Below are 23,140 nucleotides of genomic sequence, written 5' to 3'. Positions count from 1 at the left end.
GTGATACAAGCAACATAAGAGTGTAAACGCAACCTTGGCATACACGGACACTTAGTAACAATTACAGCCAACAAAAGCACAGAAGGAACTGTGAAAAAATGCTTTTTTTCAAAGCATTTCACCTTTAATCCTTCAATGTTTGGTTTCAGAGATAACAACCCTTCCCCATCTGGAACTCTGTTAGCGAGTTCCAGGTTTGCTCTGGCAACCTGCATTAACTTTATGGGGTTTGTTTGGTTTGTTTGTTTATCTGCAGAGGATGGGATTTAATATAAAAATTGTGTCAAGTTACACTCTGAACTTAAGAAAGAAAAGAAAAAAGTCTTACCTTGTACTCCACTGTATGTATTATGCCTGTATTCCACTAAGCACTAATACACAGCAATAACTAGACACTACAGAGCTTTTTTTTCTGTAATTTCTACCTGATATAATTTTCTTACAAATTTACTCTAGAGCTTCTAAATATCATCACGTATTTGGGGGACTATAAAAAAGCTAGTTAGCCATTATTATGACTGCTCCTAGAAACCATTAGCCACAGTAAATACAACAAAAGCAATTTCCTAAGTGTTATTTTTTCCTACCTGAAGTTCAAATGATGATCTAAAAATATAAATTAAATCTTACCGAACATTTACTGTTGCACACATCAGCACATCATTTAACATGAAAAGTCGCCGTTCTTTGGTTTTGACAATTTCTCCTTTGTCATTATAAACTGTCTCAACCATATCATCAGTCCGTATGAGGTATCTGTTTCCGCTGCTGAGTAGCTGGATTTTGAAAACAATCATATTTGCATATTATACACTGTACATCCAACATCCAGCACATAAAAACCAAAAACAATGGGTTATCATTTGCCATCCTAGTACAACTGGTTGCAGGTGGATTTGCCAAGAGAGATAGGTCTCTTTACTAATCTACTTTTGATTTAGAGAAACAGTAACCTCTACTGTCATCCATGTGGACTTAAAGGGCTTTGCATCTTAATGTAGACCATGGCTGCTCTGGGAATCTCCCACACTGATAAGGGTTTCTTGATGAAAAAAATGATTCCTTCCACAGTTTCTGTGATTTCCTTCCTTAGTCCCTTCTTCCACAGCCCGCTGAAGACCTACACAATTCCAGCTGCCCAGCGTGGGAGGAGGACTCAGCCTGCTCTGTCCCCCTGGGCTCACACAGCTGAGGAGCACAGCTGGCAGGGTGTCACAGCCTGTGCAGAGGATGACATGTCCAAGAGATTCTTGGCATACAAATTGCTGCTGACATTTGCCTTCAAGAGCTGAGGATCAGCCACTGTGTGCAAGCATGAACCAATCCCTTACACATCAAACACACCTCCATAGTGTCCAACAGAATAAAATGGTCTATAACTCATTAATTTGCTAATCAAACACCTCCTTCACCACCTATTTCACCCTGGCTGGCATTGTTTCAAAACTGTAAATGCAAATATACAGGCTCAGGAGGGCCAACCATGTCCTGGGGGGCATCAGGCCCAGCATTGCCACACAGGCAAGGAAGGGGACTGTCCCCTCTGCTCTGCACTGGCCTCACCTGAATATTGTGTGCAGTTTTGGGTGCCACAATGCAAGAAAGATATTAAGCTATTAGAGACTGTCCAAAAAAAAGACATCAAGCTATCAGAGAGTGTCCAAAAGAGGGCCTCCAGGATGGTGAAGGGCCTTGAGGGGAAGCTGTATGAGGAGTGACTGAGGTCACTTGGTCTGTTCAGTCTGAAGAGGAGACTGAGGAGAGACCTCACTGCAGTTCCAGATTCTTCACCCAGATGGTGGCTGGGCACTGGAACAGGCTCCCCAGGGTGGTGGTCAAAGCCCCGAGCCTGACATAGTTCAAGATGCATTTGGACAACACTGTCAGGCACTTGGTGTGACTCTCAGGGGTGGTTTTGTGCAGAGGCAGGAGTTGGATTCTGTGATCGTGTGGGTCCCTTCCAACTTGGCTGATTCTGTGATATTAACACACAAGGCCTGCGGGACCCTGTGAGCCTTGGAGTGACTACCCATGTATATATCAATGAATCATCCCCCACTGTATAACACACAAAATCTTACAGTCAGTATCAACTGACAAAAGGTAACCGGGGCCACTTCATCAAAAGCACATTCTGTGTCTTGGAACTATTTGCAGATGGATTAATAGCTGCTCCAAGAAGCAGGATTATGACAGCCAGAAAAGAATGTAAAATGGCTGAATCCATCTTCTAATGCACTTAGAATGGAAATACTGTTCCACTATGAACAATAAATTCAGTATTCCATTCCTGGTAAGATGTGTTTTTATGTATCACCAAAACCAACCCCATTCTTTCAGCAATTGCCACTTCTTTATCTCAGAAGGAGTCCACAAGCTAATAACCTGTAACTTCACAAAAGCAATAATTGAAGTATTTATGCCCACTTCATGGGAAAGAAGGGACCATTTATGATACAAATCAAACAACCATATGCATATATCCACAGTACAGACAGCTACTAATAAATTCAAAAAAGATTGTCGTACAGAATGTCTTTTAGAGTTCTTTTCCGACATTTCTACTGTATGATGCAAATATATGAATGAAACAAACTCAGATTTTCCTTAAATCAAGGAAGATGTTGGACCCGTTCAATAACACATCCTGAAACACTTCACAGTTGGAAGCACTGCTGCATAAGGAGGTGGTCCCCTTCCTTACACAGGAGTAATTCCTCACTTCTACGATAAATTAAAAGTTGAATTTTTCTATGCAGAAAATGTGCATGAGATTTTACTTTATATTATTATTTCCTACACTGCCACAGAACTGCTGAGGCCAGTTCAGTGTGTTGCCCATTCCAGAACACAGTGGTGAGCCCGTTCAGTCCCAAACGTGGGTCACATCTCACATTTACACTAGGATGATCCCATGTGGTTGAGCTCTACAGAAAAAACCAACATAGCTGTCTCTTTGGTCTCTGTTGCAGAGATTGCTCAAGGCCCAGAAACTGACTCCTCCATTTCCATTATATTTTCCTTACCTTGTTCAGGTAACGTTCATTCATTGCTTTTGCTATTTGTTTTATTTCACAGCGCTGATCTGCATCCCTTTTCCTTTCGTTTAACTTCTCTGCCAGTGTCTCGAGTTCTGTAAGAGCCATCTGTAGAGGTAATCTGTCAGGGTGTCCTTTATTAGTGTTCTTTAACATATCCTGAGGGGTAATTACAGAACAAAAAAAAATCCATTTATTTTCAAAGTCAGGTTCCAAAGATTACAGGATGTACATTTACACCGCATTCTTTACTGGAGTACTACTAAACAGTAAGACCAATAAACACCTAATGAATATTCAGAAAGCACATTGCTTAACTTCCCAAATATCTTAGTAATTCTTCAAAAATACACTGAATGGGATCACATACATTCTTATCTAAAGAACAAAATTACAGAGAAGGAACATAATACTAAACAATCTGGCAATCAGTATTACACTATAATATGTATGTGTCTATAAGCAATGATTTAAAATGAAACATTTTTGATATTTACTGTCATAATCATATTGTATTATCTTTATTACTGTTATTATTCTTCATTAAAACACGGACAGCATACTCCTCCTAAAGTAGGAGACATTACATTAAGGTTACAACAGCTTCTTTAAGTCTTTCTCTTTTTTAGGCATACAGTAGGAACAGTTTGAATTATACTTCGTCCCCATTCTCAGGGCACTTAAAAATCCCTATATATTCACTCAGTCTTCCTGCCACAATAACCTTCATTGTTCCTGGTAGTTCAGAAACTCTCACCATGGCTTCCAACCCACACACTTCCCCTATAACCCCCTCCTTTTCCCCAGTAACTCCCAGACCTACAGCCCAAAGGCTGTCCTCCCCTGCGGCACCTGTGAACTCAGGTAACACGTGGTGCTTGCTGGGGTCTGGAGGGAGGCACAAACAGAGTAATTTTGTCTGGAGTGGGTCTGCACTGGGATATTGTGCTCTTCCTCCAGCTTGACTGCCTGCTGAGATGAGACCCGAGGACCCCCTGTCCAATCCACAGTTTCCATGGGAAGAGAAACAACATGCTGCAGGTCAAAAGGAAGCTGCAACATACTCTAGCAGGTCCTGTGAGCCAAGTAGTCAGAGAGCGTCCTGTCCTTCTGCATCTCACATATATTCTAAACTATCCAAGGCATGAATTTAATCCTCGTTTTTTTCTTCAGTAGAAAGTAATGCCACTAAGTTCCTAGCCACATTTTGAAATGTTACAAGCTAACAGACATAAACAAGTAGCATATTTGTACAATAACTTCACTAGAAAATGGTGTATAAGCTATATTTTATTTAGCTAGTAATCTATAATAAATCTAGATTTACTAAGGCTTTCCTGCAGTGCCCTTTACTGCCTGTCCCTGCAATCAGACTATGAGAAAGCATGTTTAATGCACTGATATTTTCTCTATTTCCCCTGATCTAGTGGTCACTTCCACTGCAGCATGATCCTCTAGCAGAAGACAGCTACCATGTAATCCTAAGGGTAAACTATGCAAGAATGCAAAAGGAGCCTCCCTTTGGCAAACATTATTTACCTGCAATAGTAGAATGAACTGTGGAAAACGTTGGATAGGTTTCATCATTAAACCATAGAGTGTCATGCGATCAGGGCTGGACTCCTGACACTGCTGCAATGCAAGAAAGTCACATTTACTACCATGAGCACATTTCTACCAGTTACAGAATAAATGGAAAACATTTCCTAAAAATTCTTCTATATTGCTTACATTAATTATAATAGCAAGACTGTAAAGATGCCATTTACTATCAAGATTTCATTTAAAAATATTAAATCTTTTAGAAAAACCTGTCACTATTAAAATGATGGCCTGCCACCAAACTGAAATATCCTCCTTAAATAAATACAGATGGGCTAAAGTCACACCAGCAATGCAGCAGCTCTGAATCTAAAAAACCTACCTATGGGTTTTTAAGAGGAAATCTAAGAAAAACGTCATAATCTCAGTGCTATGCAAACAGCGATTTTGATCTTCTTTACTAGAAGAAATGAAGGAAAAAATGTTGATTTCTTTTTGGAAATAAAAATGTTAGAAGCCATTAATTTCAGTTACCAGGAATAGCAAATAAAATCAGACAAAATTCGTTTGCATGTGCAAAAAAGCCAGAAATGGCCAGAAATAGGAAGGTTAGAGGAAACAATATCAAAAGCAAAGAAACTCTAAATGATATCAAACTGGTATTGTGCTTAAATTCCTATTTATTGCTACAAATACCAGCTTCACAACAATTTCTTTCCATAGTTATCTATACAAACATCTGTTTTTTTCCAAACAGGAGTAGTGAAGATTTTTGATCTTCATTGCTGGTGGGAAGAAAAAAAAAAGAAAAAAAAAAAGGTAAAGAAGTGTCATGTCATCAGTTTGGCTGTGTTTCTGCAAGCAGAACCAGTGTGGCCCTGACAAGCAGCAATGAGAGGTGTGGATTATGTCTCTATTGGAAAAACATGCTTTTAACAGTAGAACATGTTTGACATGTGAGTACACGCTCACTAGAATCTGACCTTCATAGTACTTAAAGGCTTCCAAAGTATCAACCTGCACAGAGCTGTCCACACTCCAAAAAGCTGTCAGTTAATTTAAGATCTGAAGACAAACCCCTGCCACCCTTCTCCAGGCAACCTGAGAGCTGCACTAGGCACCCAGTTTTACTGTTTTGTGGACCACTGTAGCAGACCTGACAGGGTGACCAGCTCTGAGAGGCACAACTCAATCCAGGATGCTCGGGGAATGAGACAAGCTGAGCTTTCAGACTTTCAGCCCAAAAGCCTTGCAATGGATTCTGTGTACTCTCTGTAAGGTGTCAGCCCTAGGGATGTGCAGCACTTCTGCTGTGTGTGCCAGGCTCTCCATACACATCATGACAAGCATCATATGCAACAGGGTAGTACACATTCTACAAAAAAATCACCAATTTCAACCCCAAGCCAGAAACACAATCTTCAAAATCCAGGGAAAATGTAGCGGAATGGAAATCCAGCTACACTACTCCTCACAACACAATAAGCAGGTGAGAATTAAAATAAATTTCAAATTAAAAAGTGGCTTCATACAGTGAACTACTATTTGAAGCTCACATGATATGGAGGAATCCTAATGTTCAGCCACGTAAAGTAATGCAAACACCAATAAACTGACTTAAATAACAATAAAACTACTGTGCACTTCAAAATACATCCCAGATTTAACAGCATGTTACTAGCCAAAAATACAATTCTGGAATGGCATCCTCTGGGGTCTTTTCATGCCAAACCCACAACACAGACCTTAAGCCCATAAAAACAGTGAGACAAAATACAGTATCAGCAGTCAAATCTCCTCCCAAATTGTAACTCATACTTTCTTATTTATCGCATACACACAACTATTTTAAGATTGAATGAACTAACCTTTAAGAAGTCTAAAAAGGCAGGTTTGGTGGCACAAGATTTCTTGAGAATCCCAACTGCTGTACTGAAGTTGTTTACATATTCACTGTATGCATCCAACACCATAGATTTAGAAAACTGAAAAAGAAAAAAAAGGGCAAATCCTTTTTGTAAAAATACAAAAGACCTCTGCCAGCACACCTATATAGACCTCTGGCTGTTAGGGGCTTGCTCAGAACTAAGGGCTTTGCTTGGCCTACTGCTGGATATACAGATATACTGGTAATACCCGAAACAATCTTTCTGCAGAAGACAGGCTGGAAACAGAAAGATATAACAGCTGTGAATTGTAAGAAATGTATTTACAGGAATTGCTTCATCTTGGCTAGAACACTGAGGCAGAACCTGAGGACTATGTGCAATCAAAGGGCATCCACTGAGATTCAAAGTGACAGCTGAGATCCCCAGATCATCTCACTACCTGTCTCCCAGATTAAGTGAATCAGCAGTCTCGGGCCCTTTACACCCTGACTTCAGCTGTTAAGGACCTACCAAAAAAGCATTCAGATTGTGTGGCCTGCAAACAGTCATGGGAATGGTAAGATCACCATTCATTGCTTTCTTGGTAATTTTATCCCTCTCTTTTGCAGAGCTGGTCTCATTAAGACTACCTAACTTGCTTCAGTCACAACAAGGCAGGCTTGCTTTAAACAACAAATTTTTAGTAACTATTTCATTTTGGGTGAACTGTGATCAGATCTCAGCTCTCTTACAGCAGGCATGAAAAGGTTGTGATTTCCAGTACCTGGGTGGCAATAAAGCAAAGCATTCAAGCCAGAAGGCAGGCAGCCTCTTTGAGCTTCACTTTCATGGTGAACGTCTATCAACCAAGGACATTTCTTGTTTCCTCTGATTTAAAGCAGTAGCTAATTCTGTCCTTTACTGAATGGACTTCCATTAATAATGGAATAGGGTTTTACAAATACTCTTTATCATCTCAGTTCAAACTCAGGAATTCAGAACATTACCTACTGTGGTTTCTTTCTACTTGCACACTACTAGGTATGACTACCCATTTTTTATGAGATGCTGAGCCTCAGTCTCACCCTAATTTTGGTGGGTTTGTGAATCTATAATTTCTCATAAAAATAAACTGTTTACTTAAATGTTTGAAAGATTAATCAAAACCTGAAAACTGTTCTCACAATGTTTTGGCATCTGCCAACCAAGCTGAAGATGTGTTGGTGTCAGTTTCCTTACCAGGATAGTACATGCATACTCTGACAGTTGCCACAGGCATTGGAGAACATGGGAATAAAGCAGCTAAATTAGAAAGAAATGGAGATGGAAAAACAAGACTAAAATAAAACCAGATTATCTGTTCTGACACATTTGCTTACTGAAGCAACAAAGACATCACCGATCATTTCAACAGAGTCCCACTCAGACACACGACTGGCCAGCGCAATCTGAAACATTGAATGGCACTGAAGAATTTCCTTAATTCGATAAAAGACCATCTTAAGTTTTCTTTCACTCAGTAATTTTGGTTCCATATCTGAAAGGGGCTTCTCGTATTGCTGTGGAAAAAAAAAGCAAATTGATTTAAACAAACAAAAAAATGGACTTCTGTAAGCAGAGAAACAAACTTATGCAACAGTACACACATACACAAAATTACTGAACATTTGGCATGAAGCATTTGTAGCAAAATCTGTGTTAGTCATATGGCAGATTCTTTAATGATCTTTAATGATTCTTTTTCAAATATTCAAAACTTTAAAATACAAAAGATATTAAGATACCTCCAGGATTCTTTTGAGAGCATCCACATAATTCTTCTCACTATCAACTACAGAGCCCAAAATATATCTTCTCACAACCTGTTGAAACAACAAAGTTTTGTCCAAAGCTCTACTCAGGTAACACATTCATTATAGTTGGAAATGATGACAATAAAATTCTCACATTAATAAAACAAAAGAAATACAAAGCAATTTCAATTATTTCAATAAAATAATACTGTACCTATTCAAAAGTAATTAAATTTACTATTACTCTAAAAGTACTTATTTTAAAGAACACAAAAATTATTGTATCAATAGCTGTAATTCTTTTCTGATTGTTGTAATAGCAATCATTACTTTTAAAATTTGTGTTTTGACTTTGGCATTTAACAATGCTCTTAGGCACCTGGTGCAATTTTTAGAGCTGTCCTGTGCAGGGCCAAGAGCTGGAGTTCAATTATCTAGTGATCTTCCAAACCATGATATTCTATAATCCTATGTACCTTAAATGTATGTATGTAGGCATTAATGGAAACAATTATAGGTATAAGATGATGTTGGCTAATTCAGTGATTTGTTACAACAAAATAGGTAACAAGTTCTCAAAAATCAGTCCTGGATTTTATTTTTAATAGGATTTATAAACTTATTAGGAGCAACATGAAGGGCAAACAAGCAAATACTAATTGCCTTTTAAAGTTAAGGCCATATAAACTGTACCACTGAGAAAGTATCTCAGAGTCAGCATTATCTTATGGGTATTATCATGCACAAATGAAAACCCTCATGTTATCTATATTTATATGCACTGACAGAGTAGTAAGAGCTTCGGGAAAAGCTACCATATTTCATGTTCAACTACAGGCTATTTATTACACCCTCTTCTCCACCTTCTCCTTTTGTAATTCAGCTGAAATGCAATTTGCATGTACATGCAGGTGGCAGGAAAGGAAGGACTGGAGAACCAATCTGGTTTAGAATTTAAGCTTCTTGCCATTAATTAGATTCTTGTTGGTTACAAGGATTTGTTTTCAACCAAATCCATTTCCTAATGCAGCTCACCCCAGAGTTTTAAAAAGGGGGACTATGAGGGAGAAGACAGTACAGGGGTAGGATCAAACCACTTTCCATAACTACAAGAGAAGGGAAAACCTCTCATTTTGCTATTTTAAGGCTATTATATAGCCTAAACAACTAGGAAACTCCAATCTCAGGTTTGCTTCTTTCTGCTCCAGAACCCCACAGCCTCCTGCCTCCTTCACCATCATTGCCTTTAAATTTTCCACACTTGTATTTTGCATTACTAAATGCAGGTCATGTGAGATTTTTCTTTCAGGTACTAGCATTTCAAAGGAGGACCTCAAAATTATCTGAGTCTTTGCTTAAGATATATACAGTAAAATTAGTTGTGTCTAATCTGTGTTTAGAATGGATTTAGCAGTCTTATTTGGTATAGCGGATCAGTGGCTCTGGTAAAGAATACTAATCCTACTTTTAGTCACAGCTCATTCTTCTGAAAAGAATAAACATCTGTAAAAATGAAAATTTCAGGCTCTATAATACACAAAAAGAATACTTAATAGTGGCTTCAGGTTATTGCAATAGATACGAGCCCCAGCCCCAGTACGTGTAGGCACCAGGATTTAAACAGAAGCTATCATGCCACCTGCTGTTTGACGCTGGCATGTCCACAGAGCAGCTCTGCTGTGACAGGGCAGCTGGGCTGGAAGGGGGTCCTGGGGGCACCCAGGCCTGTGACCCCTTCCCACAGCCGGGCTGTGCCAGCCCCCCATACCTGCTCCAATGTTTCTGTGCACCCCAGCCCACCAAGCCCTGCTGGCCAGCAGCCAACCTCCCCCACACAGCTGCTGCACCCCTCCAGTGTGGCATCGCCTCCAGATGTGCACTGCAGCTGGCACCAGATTACTCATCCAGGCTTTCAATGCCAGAGGCTGGTGCCTGCTCCTGAGGGACAGCACCAACGCTGACCACCCGCTGGACTCTGCACCACGGGCTCACTGAGCATGGTGTCCCCACCTGCTTTCCACCCATACAGACTGTATCCCACCTACAGGAGTACAGGAATACTTCAGGAGACAACTGAAAGCCCTGTTAAGGCAGAGGTAAGCGACACTTTGTTTCTCTCTGCTCATAAAGCCACCAGAGTCACCCCTCGGTCACCTCAAAGGGGCTCAAGGTGGTCGTGCACAAATGGACTCTGGTCCATCTCTGTTGATTTTTCCCTACTCGCCCTCCTGTCCTACTGAATGCAAATATAGCTCCCAAGAGCATGTGTTCCACCACTTTTGTTGGGACTGAAGAGAGGCCAGACTCAATTCTCCTGCTTGTGACACTGGGACAATTTTTCCGACTCTTCCGATCTCTGTGATCTTGGATGACTGAGGAAGGCCTTACCCACAGCATCCTTGTACCCATCCCATCTGGTCCCACAGACACCTGTACACCCAAATGGCCTCAGCTGCCCCAGCTGCAGACCAGGCCTCACCCCAGCAGACCTGCCTCTGGGCTCATGGCCTGAGTGCCCAGGACAAGCCCCACCAGTAAAACCCAAGGCAGAGGTGGCACAGTTTTGACCCTTTATCACTAGGTGTGTGCCCCACCAAGCAGCACAGCATGTTTTACTCAGCTTCGTTTTGTTGCCAGTGTACATATCAGAAATATTTCACTGTTGCCCCTCACACCTCACTAGCTCCAAATGAGCTTTGGCTTTTCTAACTCCATCCCTCCCCACTTGCACAGCTCCTCCTGGGCAGATGAGCAATATTTGTCATGACTTATACAATTATTACCAGTTTGTTCCAAACTACAAGCACTCTGGGGTTTTTTTTTTTTTGCAAAAAAGGGTAAACTTATTTGTACAAAACTACCCTGGTGAAACTCAAATCCCTATTTGGAAAGAGCATTCAGACTGATGCTGAAATCTCACATTATAATAAAATCTTATAATAATGTAACACAGTTTGGTAGTTGCTTTGTTACAAGATTAGAACTTCGCTGTGTTAAACACAAGAGAAAAGTAAACCTCACCCAAGTAAAAGATTTTTTAAAATTTAAAAAATCCCAAAAATATATAGCCCTCCCCTCAGTTGCCCCTTAGTTTTGTTTTTTGCTTTTTCTTAAGGTACTGACCAACTAATTCATTACTTGACACCACAAGAAGCTAAAAAACTCTCATACAGTTATTAGTTGTCTTAACAATGCAGTAAAATAAACCCAAGCGATTTATTTTCAATCCAGTAAAGTTAGTTGTTAATTTCTTAACTGATGCTGATTTCAGTATTTTTTGAAGTGATTTCCACAGTGACTGTACAGTTTGAGGTGAAGAACAGTGAAATTAATTCTTCTGTATACTTTACTGGGGATGATTTTTTTAACCAAGAAAAACCTTTAGATTCAAAGAGCCTACAGGATATTCTCTACATTTAGAATAGAAATCCCAGAGCACCTGGGACAATGTTTTCTGGTTCTCTATAAAAATGCTTTAACTCTCTTCTTTTTTTCACTCAAAACCATCACATTTAGTTTAAGTGTTCAGGTAGTGACACAATATAGTTCTTATAGATGATTTTATAATGCAAACCAGCAGTTTGCACCTCTAGGTGAATTCAGGATTGATGCAACTATACGCACACGCACCATTTTTCAAAATACTACTTTACTTATTCAGTTCTGAATTTGATGGCCACTTAAAATGCCAGTATGTTTGAAGACCAAAGGCACCTAAAAGCCATTGGTGCAGAGCAGAAGGGGAGAAAAAAGAGGCAGAAGACTGTATTTCCCAAAGCCTACTACCTGCTGCTGTGATAATCCTTCAGGCATAGGAGTCATAATTGCTTCTGTATGCATACAGTCCACATCAATAAATAAATTCAGCTCTTCCTCTTCCAGACAAGATGATCTATGATCTACAAACAAAAAACCAAAATGTCAGCTTCTACATGTGGACTGAAAGAAGAAAAAAGCAAAACAAAACCGAAAAAAGCAAAACAAAACCAAAAAACCCAAAGACCCTATCATCTGAGCACAGAAATTATAAATTTTCACTTCGCAAACAAAAGAAATTTCCCAGCACTTCTGTATCATCTGTGAAATCACATAAATGCTACCACTAATAGGCAGTCTAATAGAGAACACCTTTCAAAGGCATTCTAATATCCCACAGCTGAAGACAGCCTAAGCATCTTTTGCTTGACCTCTACTCCCTCCCTCCTCTCAGCCAGGAGAATGGGGCTGTCCAGAGGGCAGGACATGACAAGTTGGGTTAAAGCACTGCAGCTCCAGAGCCAGCAGTTCTAAAATAAATGATCCCTGGGAAGAAACTGAGAACACCCAAATTATGATCCAGCTAAAAAAAAATCCATACACCCTTCTATGGCTGAACTGAAGTAGCCAAATTATCCAAAACGTTTGCTTTCATCAGAAAGGAGTGAGGGATTCTGCACTGCTCTGTGGTTAAAAATTTTACTGAAAAAGCACCACTGAGGTGCACTGATAGGTGGCAGTACACAGCCAGCCAAACAAGCAGATACGAGGAAAGGAGAGATAAAGAAAGAACAGTATGAGAAACTGTCTTCGGACAAAAAGAGAAATAAGGGAAGCAGATCTGATGGCTGGGAGAAACTTGTGAGTTTAGTTAACAAATTTTTCACTAGCTCCTTGCTGATTTGGAAACTGGTTAAGGGATTCAGCCATCCACAGATACACTGTGTCTGCAACCTAATCTCTTAAAATGTAAGAAGAAATGCCAGGTCCATTGTGACACTGCTCTGCAGATCATTTTCATCTGTTCAACTGCAAGAAGTTGAGGATACACTCTTTGATCATTTTGTGTACATTTCTATATTCAATCTGTGAATTAAGTAAACTGAGAAGCAGTCAGAGGTCATGACAGAGATGCAAGATGTGTCCTGGCCCACACAGGATGCAACTTTATGCTGCCTCTCTCAATAAAAGTATTTTGTTCCATCCTTGTGGATTTAGCTTCCTGAAATTGAAGTTTTATAAGCTCTGAAGTTACTACCATTTATTTAGTTGGGCAGAAATTTGAGCAGAAAAATAAACTATCTCTCATACTTATCCTGAAAAAGAAACCAGTTTAATTTACTACCACCTGTCTCTTGAAAAAATTACCTGCAGACAGCTGCTGCCAACCTCATGACAAAGGACTGTCACTTGCTCTCAACTACAGAAAGAACACAAATACTTCTGTGGCTTTTTGATTTTACTTTACTTTCTGTTTTCCCAACTCAAATTCATCTTTCATCAAAAACCATCAAACTGATTAAGTTCTACAGTCTTCCCCCCTACTTTCACTCTTAAGCACTGAAAGTACTTACTTTCCTCCTTACCTTACAGGGATGAACTTTTTAAAACAGTCAGCTACTTCTCCACTGAAAACCGTGTTTTAACAGCATGTTCTCCTGACATTCAAGAGTTACTTGATAGAGAGAACTGGACAGACTTAATAACTGTGCTGGTTTTGCCTGGGGTAGAATTAATTTTCTTCACAGTGACTAGTATGGAGCTACATTTTGGATTTGTGCTGGACACAGGGTTAATAACATAGAGATGTTTTTGTTATGTTATTGCTGAGCAGGGCTTACACAAAGCCAAATCCTTTTTTGCTTTTCATACTGCCATGCTGGCAAGGGCTCTGGGGATTCACGGGAGGCTGGGAGGAGACAGAGGCAGGACAGGTTACCCAAATCAACTAAAAAGGATATTCCAGACCATATGACATCCTGCTCAGTATATAAAGTGGGAGGAAGGAGGAGTAAGGGGAGGGGACGTTTGGAGTGATGGCGTTTGTGTCCCAAGTAACCGCTGTGTGTGATGGGGCCAGGCTCTCCTGGAGATGGATGAGCCCCTGCCTGCCCTTGGGAAGCAGTGAACTAGTTCCTTGTCTTTCTTTGCTTTTGTGTGGCTTTTATCTTCATTATTAAACTGCCTTTGTCTCAACCCACAAGTTCTCACTCTTACCCTGCTAATTCTCTCCCCAGTCCTTGCGGCAGGGAAGTGAGCAAGTGGGTCTTGGCTGCTGGCTTTTGTCGGGGTTACACCATGACAGTAACTTAACATCACTTCCATACATCTACCAGCACCTAGATCACACTGCTTGGTGGGATTTTTTGTTATTAAGTTGACCCTTCTGTGTAGTCCTGAGGTTTCTCAGGTCTCTCAGGTTCTTGCCCCAAACAGAAAAAATTGCTCAAGATGCATTAGCCATACTGTCATCTGAACTGAATATTATACCATACATTTTTGAGATACACCTGATTTCTTGAATTAGCTTTCAGCTCCAACTACAAAAATTTGCTAGGCCATTCATCTTCTTTTTCAGAAATTTCTAGAGAATGTCACAAAGAGAAACACTGTATATAGCATATACCTTGAGAAATGAAAGATTTTGTCCGAATGAAGGAACGACCCTTCTTCACAGCTGCTTTTGTCTTTTCAAGTCCATCTTTGGTACCTTCTCTAGCAGCTCTCATAAGCTTTTGCATCTGTAAGATAAAAAACACAGGCTACATGTTCAGTGAATAATAGGAAAATACTTGAGCTTGCACACTTTTAGGCTATCAATATCATCCAAAGTCAAACAAATATAGAGTAAGTAGAGAGAACCATGAAAGCTCAGAGCCGAGCTCCTGTATTTCCAAATAAAATAAAAGTTGGAGACAAGGACTTACTTCATGGAAATACTGTATGCAAGTCTAAAAGAGCAGAAATGCTTAAGAACCCTTCAATACTCTACAATCTTATGGAACAAATACCTACTACTCACAGGTCATTAACGGCCAGAGGTCTTGTCCATCTTTCAGTGTCCCAACAACTCTTCCAAAGTATTTCTGACCTAAAGATAATCCCCTAGACTCAGTTATATATTAACTATATTCTTAAACAAACACTGTTATGAAGGAAAAAGTTACAACTAATAACTTCATTCACTGAAGAAATACAATGATTTAATTAAGAATGCCATAATCTTACAGCACACTACTACAGCCAAATTAAATTTCATGGAACAACAACAACAAAAGAAAAAGAAATTTTGCTTTGCTGGAAAACATTTATTAAAATACTCTGCTTTGTACTTCTTCTTTCCCAAAATGTCACCACAACAAAAAATCCACACAACTGTCAGAACACAAACAAAGATATCTTGCTGCAATCAGGCAATTTCTGGGTTTGAGATTGAAGCTTTTAGCAAAAACCCAGTCTTTTCATACCAGCTCCATTCAGAAGGGAGAGCAGGGAGATTCCCAGTTTGATCCTCTATGGCTGCAGAGCTAGGGCTAGGCTAGCCCCATGGAGCCAAGGTCTCAGAGAGGCACTAGGGTTGTACACCTGGCTCACACCCTGGGATAAGGGCACCAGACAGCAGGGAAATGCCCTATCTCATTTTCTGAGACTATTAACATTTAAAATAAGCATGAGAAAAGGTCCTTGACCAAGTATTTTTAAGACTATAGCAATATTATAGTCTTTAATTTAAGACTGCACAATAAAAATTCAGCACATTCAGAATTTATTTCATACAAATTATTGTCTACTTTTTCAAGCTATTAATAAAAGGCAACATTGTCTGTGTTGGAAAAGCAATTATTTAAATGTAGCTAGTTACAAAAATCAACTACACTACCTTCAGCTCATGTTTTTGCTTTAGTTGCTGAATCTCTACTGCTCCCACAGTGTTTGACATCAAATCTTTCATCTTTTTTTCATAATGCTCCTTTAAACGCGTTAGGTCATGAGAAAGCTACAGTGTATAAAAAGACACAATCTTTTCAAAAAGCCATAGTGAAAACTTCATGCTAAAGCACTCACATAAATCATGCACATTGCCCCATCTATCTACTGAACATCTATCTATCAAAGACAACTAAGGGAAAACTATCACTGAGGGAAAACTATCACTGAGGGAAAGCTATCACTGAGGGAAGCTCCAGTCCGGGGAAGGGACCATGGCTCCTGGGCGCTGCTGAACTCCGCCAGGTGCTTCTCTGTAAAGACAGGGGCAAAGCCACTTAGACTAAGGTAACTGTATTGTTATATATCAATTGTATTGTGCCTACCTCTTAAAAACCACACGGAAACAATACATGAGCTTTAACCATAAGCATTATTCACTGGAGCACAAACCCTGGTCTGGATTTCAGACTATCCTTCAAAACAGTGAATCAGAAGAAAACTCAGAGACTGAAAAACCTGTGGAGGTTCCTGGCACCTGAGAATATGGAAATTGACAGGGCAGTGAGTCAGGAGACACTAACAGCATTCATGTTCTTGTAGTTTCCACATGCATCACAGCCTCATTCTATGAACTTGGGTGTAACCATCTTATACATGAATATATTCCTTTGCAAGGTAAGGGAACTATCACAGGGAAAGGAATGCCCTGGAATACTAATTACCATTTGTTAAACATTTTGACAAAGATAGATAAGAGATTAAAATGCAACAAGGAAAGAAAAAAAAGAGAAAACTATTTGGTGTGCCCTATAATAGAAGTCCAGTGGCAAACCCCTCAGCCTGATATCAACAGAGTTACTTGGCAAGAGATCAAAGCCTCAGGAAAGAGCAGGCCTACTGAGTTGAAAACAAGGCGACAGGCCCAGCACATAGCTCCACTAGGCTGGGTCAGGATGCAATTACCTCTAACATGATGATTCTGGCATTACAGCAGAATAATGAAAAATAGCATCTGGTTCACACGCAAGAAATGTTTAACAGCATAAAAACCTCCCCTTCTTAAAATAAATCAGTAAATAAATAGAAAAATAAGAATCATAATGAAAAGGCGACTTTGAGGAAAGTCATACCAGCACTTAAAATTAAAAATCCCATCTCCAACCTTGCCATACTTTTCAACTAACACTAAAATTATTAGTAGGGCAAGTCCCTCTCAGGCTCTGAAAGGCTACAGAAGGTGATGTATACTGGGAATATACTGTAATATCCATCACAAAACCTGAGGAGAAGTGAGTGCTAGTGCAAGGAATGGATACAGAGAAAATGTACATAAAGAAGAGTAGTGTCTGCCTGTGTTGAAGTCCCAGTGGAGGGAGGGCTAGGGTTGCTTTTTTGGGTTGTTTTCTTGGTTATTTGTTGCAGGGGTTTTTTTAGCATTGCTAAAAAAGTTTCTTCCTCACTCTCTGCCAAAACCCTTCCCTAATTTCCCAATTTCTCCATCTCCCAGCAACCCGTCCAGGCACAGGAACCTCTCCGACTTTTCCATCCACCAGCTTAAGTGCTCTTCACCTTCTCACACCCATCCTCACAAAGCAATCCCCAAAACCTTTAGTCACAGAGCTGAAAAAGTCACCTGCAGGGCAGTACCAAAGGGCACACCCCTCTTCTGTCATCACTCCTCGGTCTCTTGCTCAGACAATCTGTGTCTGATCCTGGTACAATCACATTCAACCACTGCCAACAGTTTTCCATGACAGATCAAAGTATACTTTTAACAGTTCTAAAAAATGGCTCTAAACCTTGCTTTGTTCACATATCTAAATAGATTCTTATGACTAGAAAACTTCAGCCAAAGCTGAAGCTAGGGACAGCAAGAGAAGATTAAAAAAAAATAACAATAAGCCAGCAGTCATGTTAAGGCTTCCACACTCACATGCAAAGTAATTTCCTAGTCTCTTCCAAGGTATTTAAAACAAAAAAACAATCAAACCAAATGTTTTTAGTCTTGTTAAAAAAAAAACTCCCAAACAAACAGCTGCAACAGCTTAAGATTGTTTGAGTCAGAACAAAACCAAGACAAAAACAGAGGATGAGCACTCAGCTTACAAACTGCAGATTTGGGTGGGCTCAAATCACTCCCTGATTTCCAAAGGACAGGCAGCAAGGATGGAGGTGGGGGGAGAGCAGATAACATGTAATGGAGGGAAACAGAGACAGCAAGGCTTTTATTCACATCAAGTTAGAAACCTGCAAAATGAAAATAAAGGTCCTATGAAATAACACCCTGTCTGAAATAACACCCTGCACATTCCAGCCACAGGGTGCTGAGGCAGCCCACAACACACAGCTGCCAAGTGGCTCTTGGAGACCCTAGTCAGCACACTGGGGAGCCTCTCACAAAGAGGGTACACAAGGGCAGAAGTGGAGGAGCCAAGGTGAAGAGAAGGCAAGAGCCTGGGGCCTCTCTCCCTGTGCTAAGGGAGAGATGCAGTGAGGACAGGCACCTGTGTCATTTGTGTCACCTGTGTCTTCCTGCCTCGCACAGAACAGATAGAGCCAAAGGTACTGGATCTGAGAAGTGTCACATGTGGATCATTTTAATCATGCCACCTCTCTTCTCTCTTAACAGATAGAATTCCCTTTGATTACAAAAATCTTTTACTTTCAGAAGTTTTTCAAGTTCAGTCACTTTCAAACAAGCAAACTGATGCAGATCTAAGACAGAAAGCTAGGGAACACTGGCGAAGAGTTTCTGACTTCTGAACTCCTAAAGACCCCAAACATTTAATTCTTGTCAGGCTTGTCCCCACGTATTCTTCACATTATCTTCCACACTTATTTACCACTTAGACTACTCCATCAACTGCAAAAGAAGAGAAGGTGAGGAACTGCCCATAAGCAAAAATAATCTCATTTTTCATTTTTATCCAATTTGAGTTTCTTCTTTTTTATAAGAAGTTTTTGTTTAATATTTTCATCTCTTCTTTTCCCTGTTACATTTTGTTACATACTGTCACTTCCACACTGATTCATATCTCCTTTAAAAAGATGATTTTGGCATTTGAAACTGAATTGAGGAAAAAAAAAGAAATACAGGTGAGATAGGCAAGTGTTGTAAACAAGGATAATCTCAATGACTGAGCAGTACTGCAGGATACATACATGTCTCTTGTGGTTGCCTCGCAAAAAGGAGCTGGGAATTCCATTTTTACACTCAGAATCACTCTGTTCTTCATAGCTTTCAAACTCACTTGAACTCCACCCATATTCCAGTGAGCTGTTTCCACCATCATCACCATTTTCAACATCATCATAAATCATTTCCTCTGCAAGAATTAAATCAAAATTTAAAAAGCTACACTGAAATGTATGTTTGTTTGAACACCAAAAAACTTGTTCAGGATATGCTATAAAGAATTGTACAGACTTTTGTAAACACATTAAAAACTCTGAATTAAATCCAATATTCAAATAGCCAAAGTGTACTGTCTTTGTTGAAACAGAGTACTGAAAATGGACAGTGTTATGGGTCCACATCATGATCCTTTTAGAAACACGTGCTACTCAAATGGCACTGTTGTGTCCAAATCCCACAAAATTATTTAGAACTTCAAAGGAAGTTTAAACTGTAGCTATGAATGAACAACTGCACTGAGAAGCATCATACTTCCATTTGTAAGCTTGCCATTTGTCCCCAGGGACATCAGCTCAAACGATAAATGCTAAAACATTGCAAGAATCAAATGGAAATGTCACTACTTCCAGCGAACAGATCAGACCAAGGTAGCAAGAAAGGTGTTACACAATGGTGTTCCATGACTCATCAGCACCAGTCACTGGGAGTCTCCCACACCCGGCAGCTGCCTTGCTCATAAGTCACTCTACAAACCTCAAGCATTAACCTTTTCAAGACATAACCTTTTCAAATCTATACTGCAAAGGCTAAGCAAAGTACCTCCCGCTAAGGACACGGGTCTTTCCATCGGCACACATGTCAGGAACATGAAACTCACTCAAAATAAAATGGAAAATTTAGAGCCAATTGCTTATCAGGAAACAGGAGTGCACTCTACCTGCAGCATTATTTGTCATTACAAGTAGAAAAGGGTGGACACTTGTCATGGTACAACACTCCTGCCAGGAATCAATATTGTCAGAGGTTATGATGCAGCATTTACAACTGTCTCCTATTAAATTCAGGAAACAGTAGCTGTGCTTTTATTTTAAGATTGACGTTTCATTTAAACAGAGGAAAAAATGTACTAAAAAACAAAAAGCTGACATGTTTTACACATCCATCTAAATCTTGAATTTTAATATTAACATTAATTGCATTCTTTATAATTTGGAAGATTCAGATTTAAAAAAAAAATTCAAATCCCCATGCATATCAAGACTGCCCTTAAAAATATTGTTACTGAACAAGACATCTCAGTGGTAATCTAGCACAATGAGTAATTTTAAAGAACAACCATAGTAAATCAAAATAAATCAAGACTTATGCAAGTCTAACTCCTGTGCTGTCAGCTTTGGGGTAGGATTTACCCCATGACTACATTTACCCCAATGTAGACTGTCTGACTGAAACTTTTTCTGGAACAGTTGCATCTCCCTGACAAAATACACAAATAATAAATATCAAGATCATAAATGTACAAAGATGAAACTTCCCTTACTACCTCTTTCCTCAGAATCTTTCAATGTCTTTGGAGACAAAATGAAAATCAGAATTTCAATTGATGTCTAACGGGTTAAGCTATAGATTCTGACCAATATGCTCAGCAGAGCTTTGCTCCATGTCCTATATCCCACCTATCCTATATCCCATCTATATCTATATCCTATATTCCACCTAGCACACCTGGGCTTGGTGTATGAGTTTCCTGACTGATCAGCAACAGGGCAAAGATGTCTCTGCTGAGAGTAGCACTGAGGAAAGTTCCAGTAATATAAGCATTCAAGTCACGAATGTAACACGGTACTTTCCAATAATAAATGAAAAAAAATTCAGTAGTAATTTGTAAAACACCTTGCCTGAACACTACTAAGGACAGGAAATGAAACTGTTATAGCTTTAAAGATTAATGTGGTTTTCACACAAGAAAACTTAAGTGTTTTCTTGATCCATTAACAATTTCAGTATCAAACACCTACACCCTCTGAGAGCCATGATGAGTAAGATGAAGATCCCAATAAGCCAATTCACTCAAACACAAAATCAGCCAGTAGCAACTGATCTTTAAGCAGTTGCTATACCTAAAAACTGCAAAACAAACCTGAGCAAGAACTCAATGAAATACTCTTCTTGAGCCCTAACTCCATCATTTCCTGTAAAGGTAAATTCTTGACTCCAGTAACTACTTTGAGATCTATTCTGCTCCCTCCAAACATGGTCACAACCATCAGGAGTGAACCACTTCAAAGCTGAAATAAAACATTTCTGTAGAGTCACAATGGATGGTGAACAGCCACTCTGGACCACCTCTTCCATCTATCAAACATTTATATATTGACGGGGACTTTCAAGGAAAGAGATTCTCTCTATAACCATGACGATGATACATTATCATATATCATTTAACTGTTTATAGCACCCTTTTCCTAACTACCTTGCCTTGTTGAGGGCACTACAGCTACAACATCCAACACTGTAATTCTTGAATATGCAGAATACTCAAGCTTTTGGAACAGTATCTATAAAACAAAGCAGAATTCAGCTTCTGAAAAGAGCAGTATAGGAGACCTGCTGAGATAGTCTTCTATGTATTAGTATAATTCTGAACTTTCTAAGGTCTATTGACAATTACTGACACAATGCTAATACCATTTATATATATTCTGGGTACTTAACAAACATATCTGTTTATGTACACATGCACATAATTCCGTTTTACATTACTTTCAACATTACAAAGACCTCAAACCTGGTTCAGAGTCTGAATCTTCTCTTGGCACATCATCATAAATTACCTCATCCGGGTCTAAAACCAAGAGAAAAAAAAAAAACAAATGAGAAATTTCCTAAAATTTGAATGGGACCAAGTGTTTAAGAGGCATTTGGACAAAGCCCTTAACATGCCCTTAGCTTTTGGCTAGCCCTGAAATGGTCAGGCAATTGAAATGCTGTGGTCCTTTCGAATTGAAATATTCTACTCTGTTTTAAAGAATTTTGGTTACATTGGCATATAGGAATACAATGGAGATATGACACTCTCTGCTAGCATTTTCCTTGCACACCTAGTCATTCAAATATTTCAATCATGCACAAAGCTGTATATTGTATTTGTGAAATTTCAGCGTTTTATCTGCATTGCTTATGATGACCTTCAGTAGCCTGAAAACCAAACTCCACTTCAAAAGCCAGTATTTCTCCCTCCTTTTACAGAAGTATGGTATGTTCTGTGTCTGTTGAAGGCTGCTCATTGCCTTAATGAATGGCAGTAGAAAAGCTGAAATTGACTTTTTAAAAAGAACCAAAACTAAATAATGTAATGATCATCATAGTACATTAAGAGGCAGAATGACAATGCAAATTCTTCAGTCACTTCACGAAATATGTAAGATGAACCTCCAGCCCAGTTGGAACAGCTGAGAACAGGCAGGATAACCTGTCTTCAAATCACAGTCTCTGTTCTGGTTTAAAATGCAGCTACCAGCCAAGAATCAACAGCACACACCAAGGCGGTGGCAATTCCTTCCCTTCCACCTCCCCCAGTATTTATTTGCCAACTACGGCACAAGAAAGGCAATTTCAAAAACAGTTGCAGAGCAGACTCTGAACTGGAGCTTATTTCCACTGCACATGAATTGATGGAGCCAAATGACTTCCATAACACATGATTCCACAGACTTCAAAAGGTGAAAAAGTGGATGTTAACTTTATTCTAAAATACAACTTTATTACTCTGTTGAATGTTCTAACTGGTACAGCTTGGTTCTGTAAACCTATCTGAAAACACACAGCAAAAGTGAACATGGAAATCTGCCCATAAAATCTGCTTGTGCACATGGACACACACACACTGCTGATCACAGTTTAAAACTAAGCACCTTCCACAGTTGTACTTCAGTGCTCACTGGTACTTACTTTCCATCCATGCTGTATTCGCAGGATCTGCAACCCATTTGGCCAGGGCATCGTCCTCTCTCTTGGCCTGGTTATCTTCACTTGAAAAAGAGGCCATAAAATAAAAGTTACACCACAGTATTTTTA

General features: G+C 39.5%; 1 protein-coding gene across 7 annotated transcripts in view; it reads right to left on the bottom strand.

Moving 5' to 3' along the window:
* ARHGEF10 (Rho guanine nucleotide exchange factor 10) overlaps positions 1–23,140 on the bottom strand; it is a 109,955-nt gene that overhangs the window by 53,091 nt on the left and 33,724 nt on the right. For 5 of the 7 annotated variants that reach the window (XM_063389330.1, XM_063389328.1, XM_063389331.1 and 2 more), the window contains 12 exons: positions 23,015–23,094; positions 21,852–21,908; positions 19,090–19,253; positions 15,878–15,994; positions 14,624–14,738; positions 12,028–12,140; positions 8,233–8,310; positions 7,828–8,007; positions 6,449–6,565; positions 4,578–4,670; positions 3,027–3,197; positions 631–776 (listed from right to left, as the gene is read on the bottom strand). In XM_063389330.1, the coding sequence (XP_063245400.1) occupies positions 631–776; positions 3,027–3,197; positions 4,578–4,670; positions 6,449–6,565; positions 7,828–8,007; positions 8,233–8,310; positions 12,028–12,140; positions 14,624–14,738; positions 15,878–15,994; positions 19,090–19,253; positions 21,852–21,908; positions 23,015–23,094 (1,431 nt within the window). The remainder of the gene's footprint in view (positions 1–630; positions 777–3,026; positions 3,198–4,577; positions 4,671–6,448; positions 6,566–7,827; positions 8,008–8,232; positions 8,311–12,027; positions 12,141–14,623; positions 14,739–15,877; positions 15,995–19,089; positions 19,254–21,851; positions 21,909–23,014; positions 23,095–23,140) is intronic. The other 2 variants (XM_063389333.1, XM_063389334.1) reach the window with 1 other exon arrangement.

Source organism: Prinia subflava, chromosome 2 (genome assembly GCF_021018805.1).
Source record: "Prinia subflava isolate CZ2003 ecotype Zambia chromosome 2, Cam_Psub_1.2, whole genome shotgun sequence".
Lineage (NCBI taxonomy): Eukaryota > Metazoa > Chordata > Aves > Passeriformes > Cisticolidae > Prinia > Prinia subflava.
This window is presented reverse-complemented; position numbering and strand designations above follow the sequence as displayed.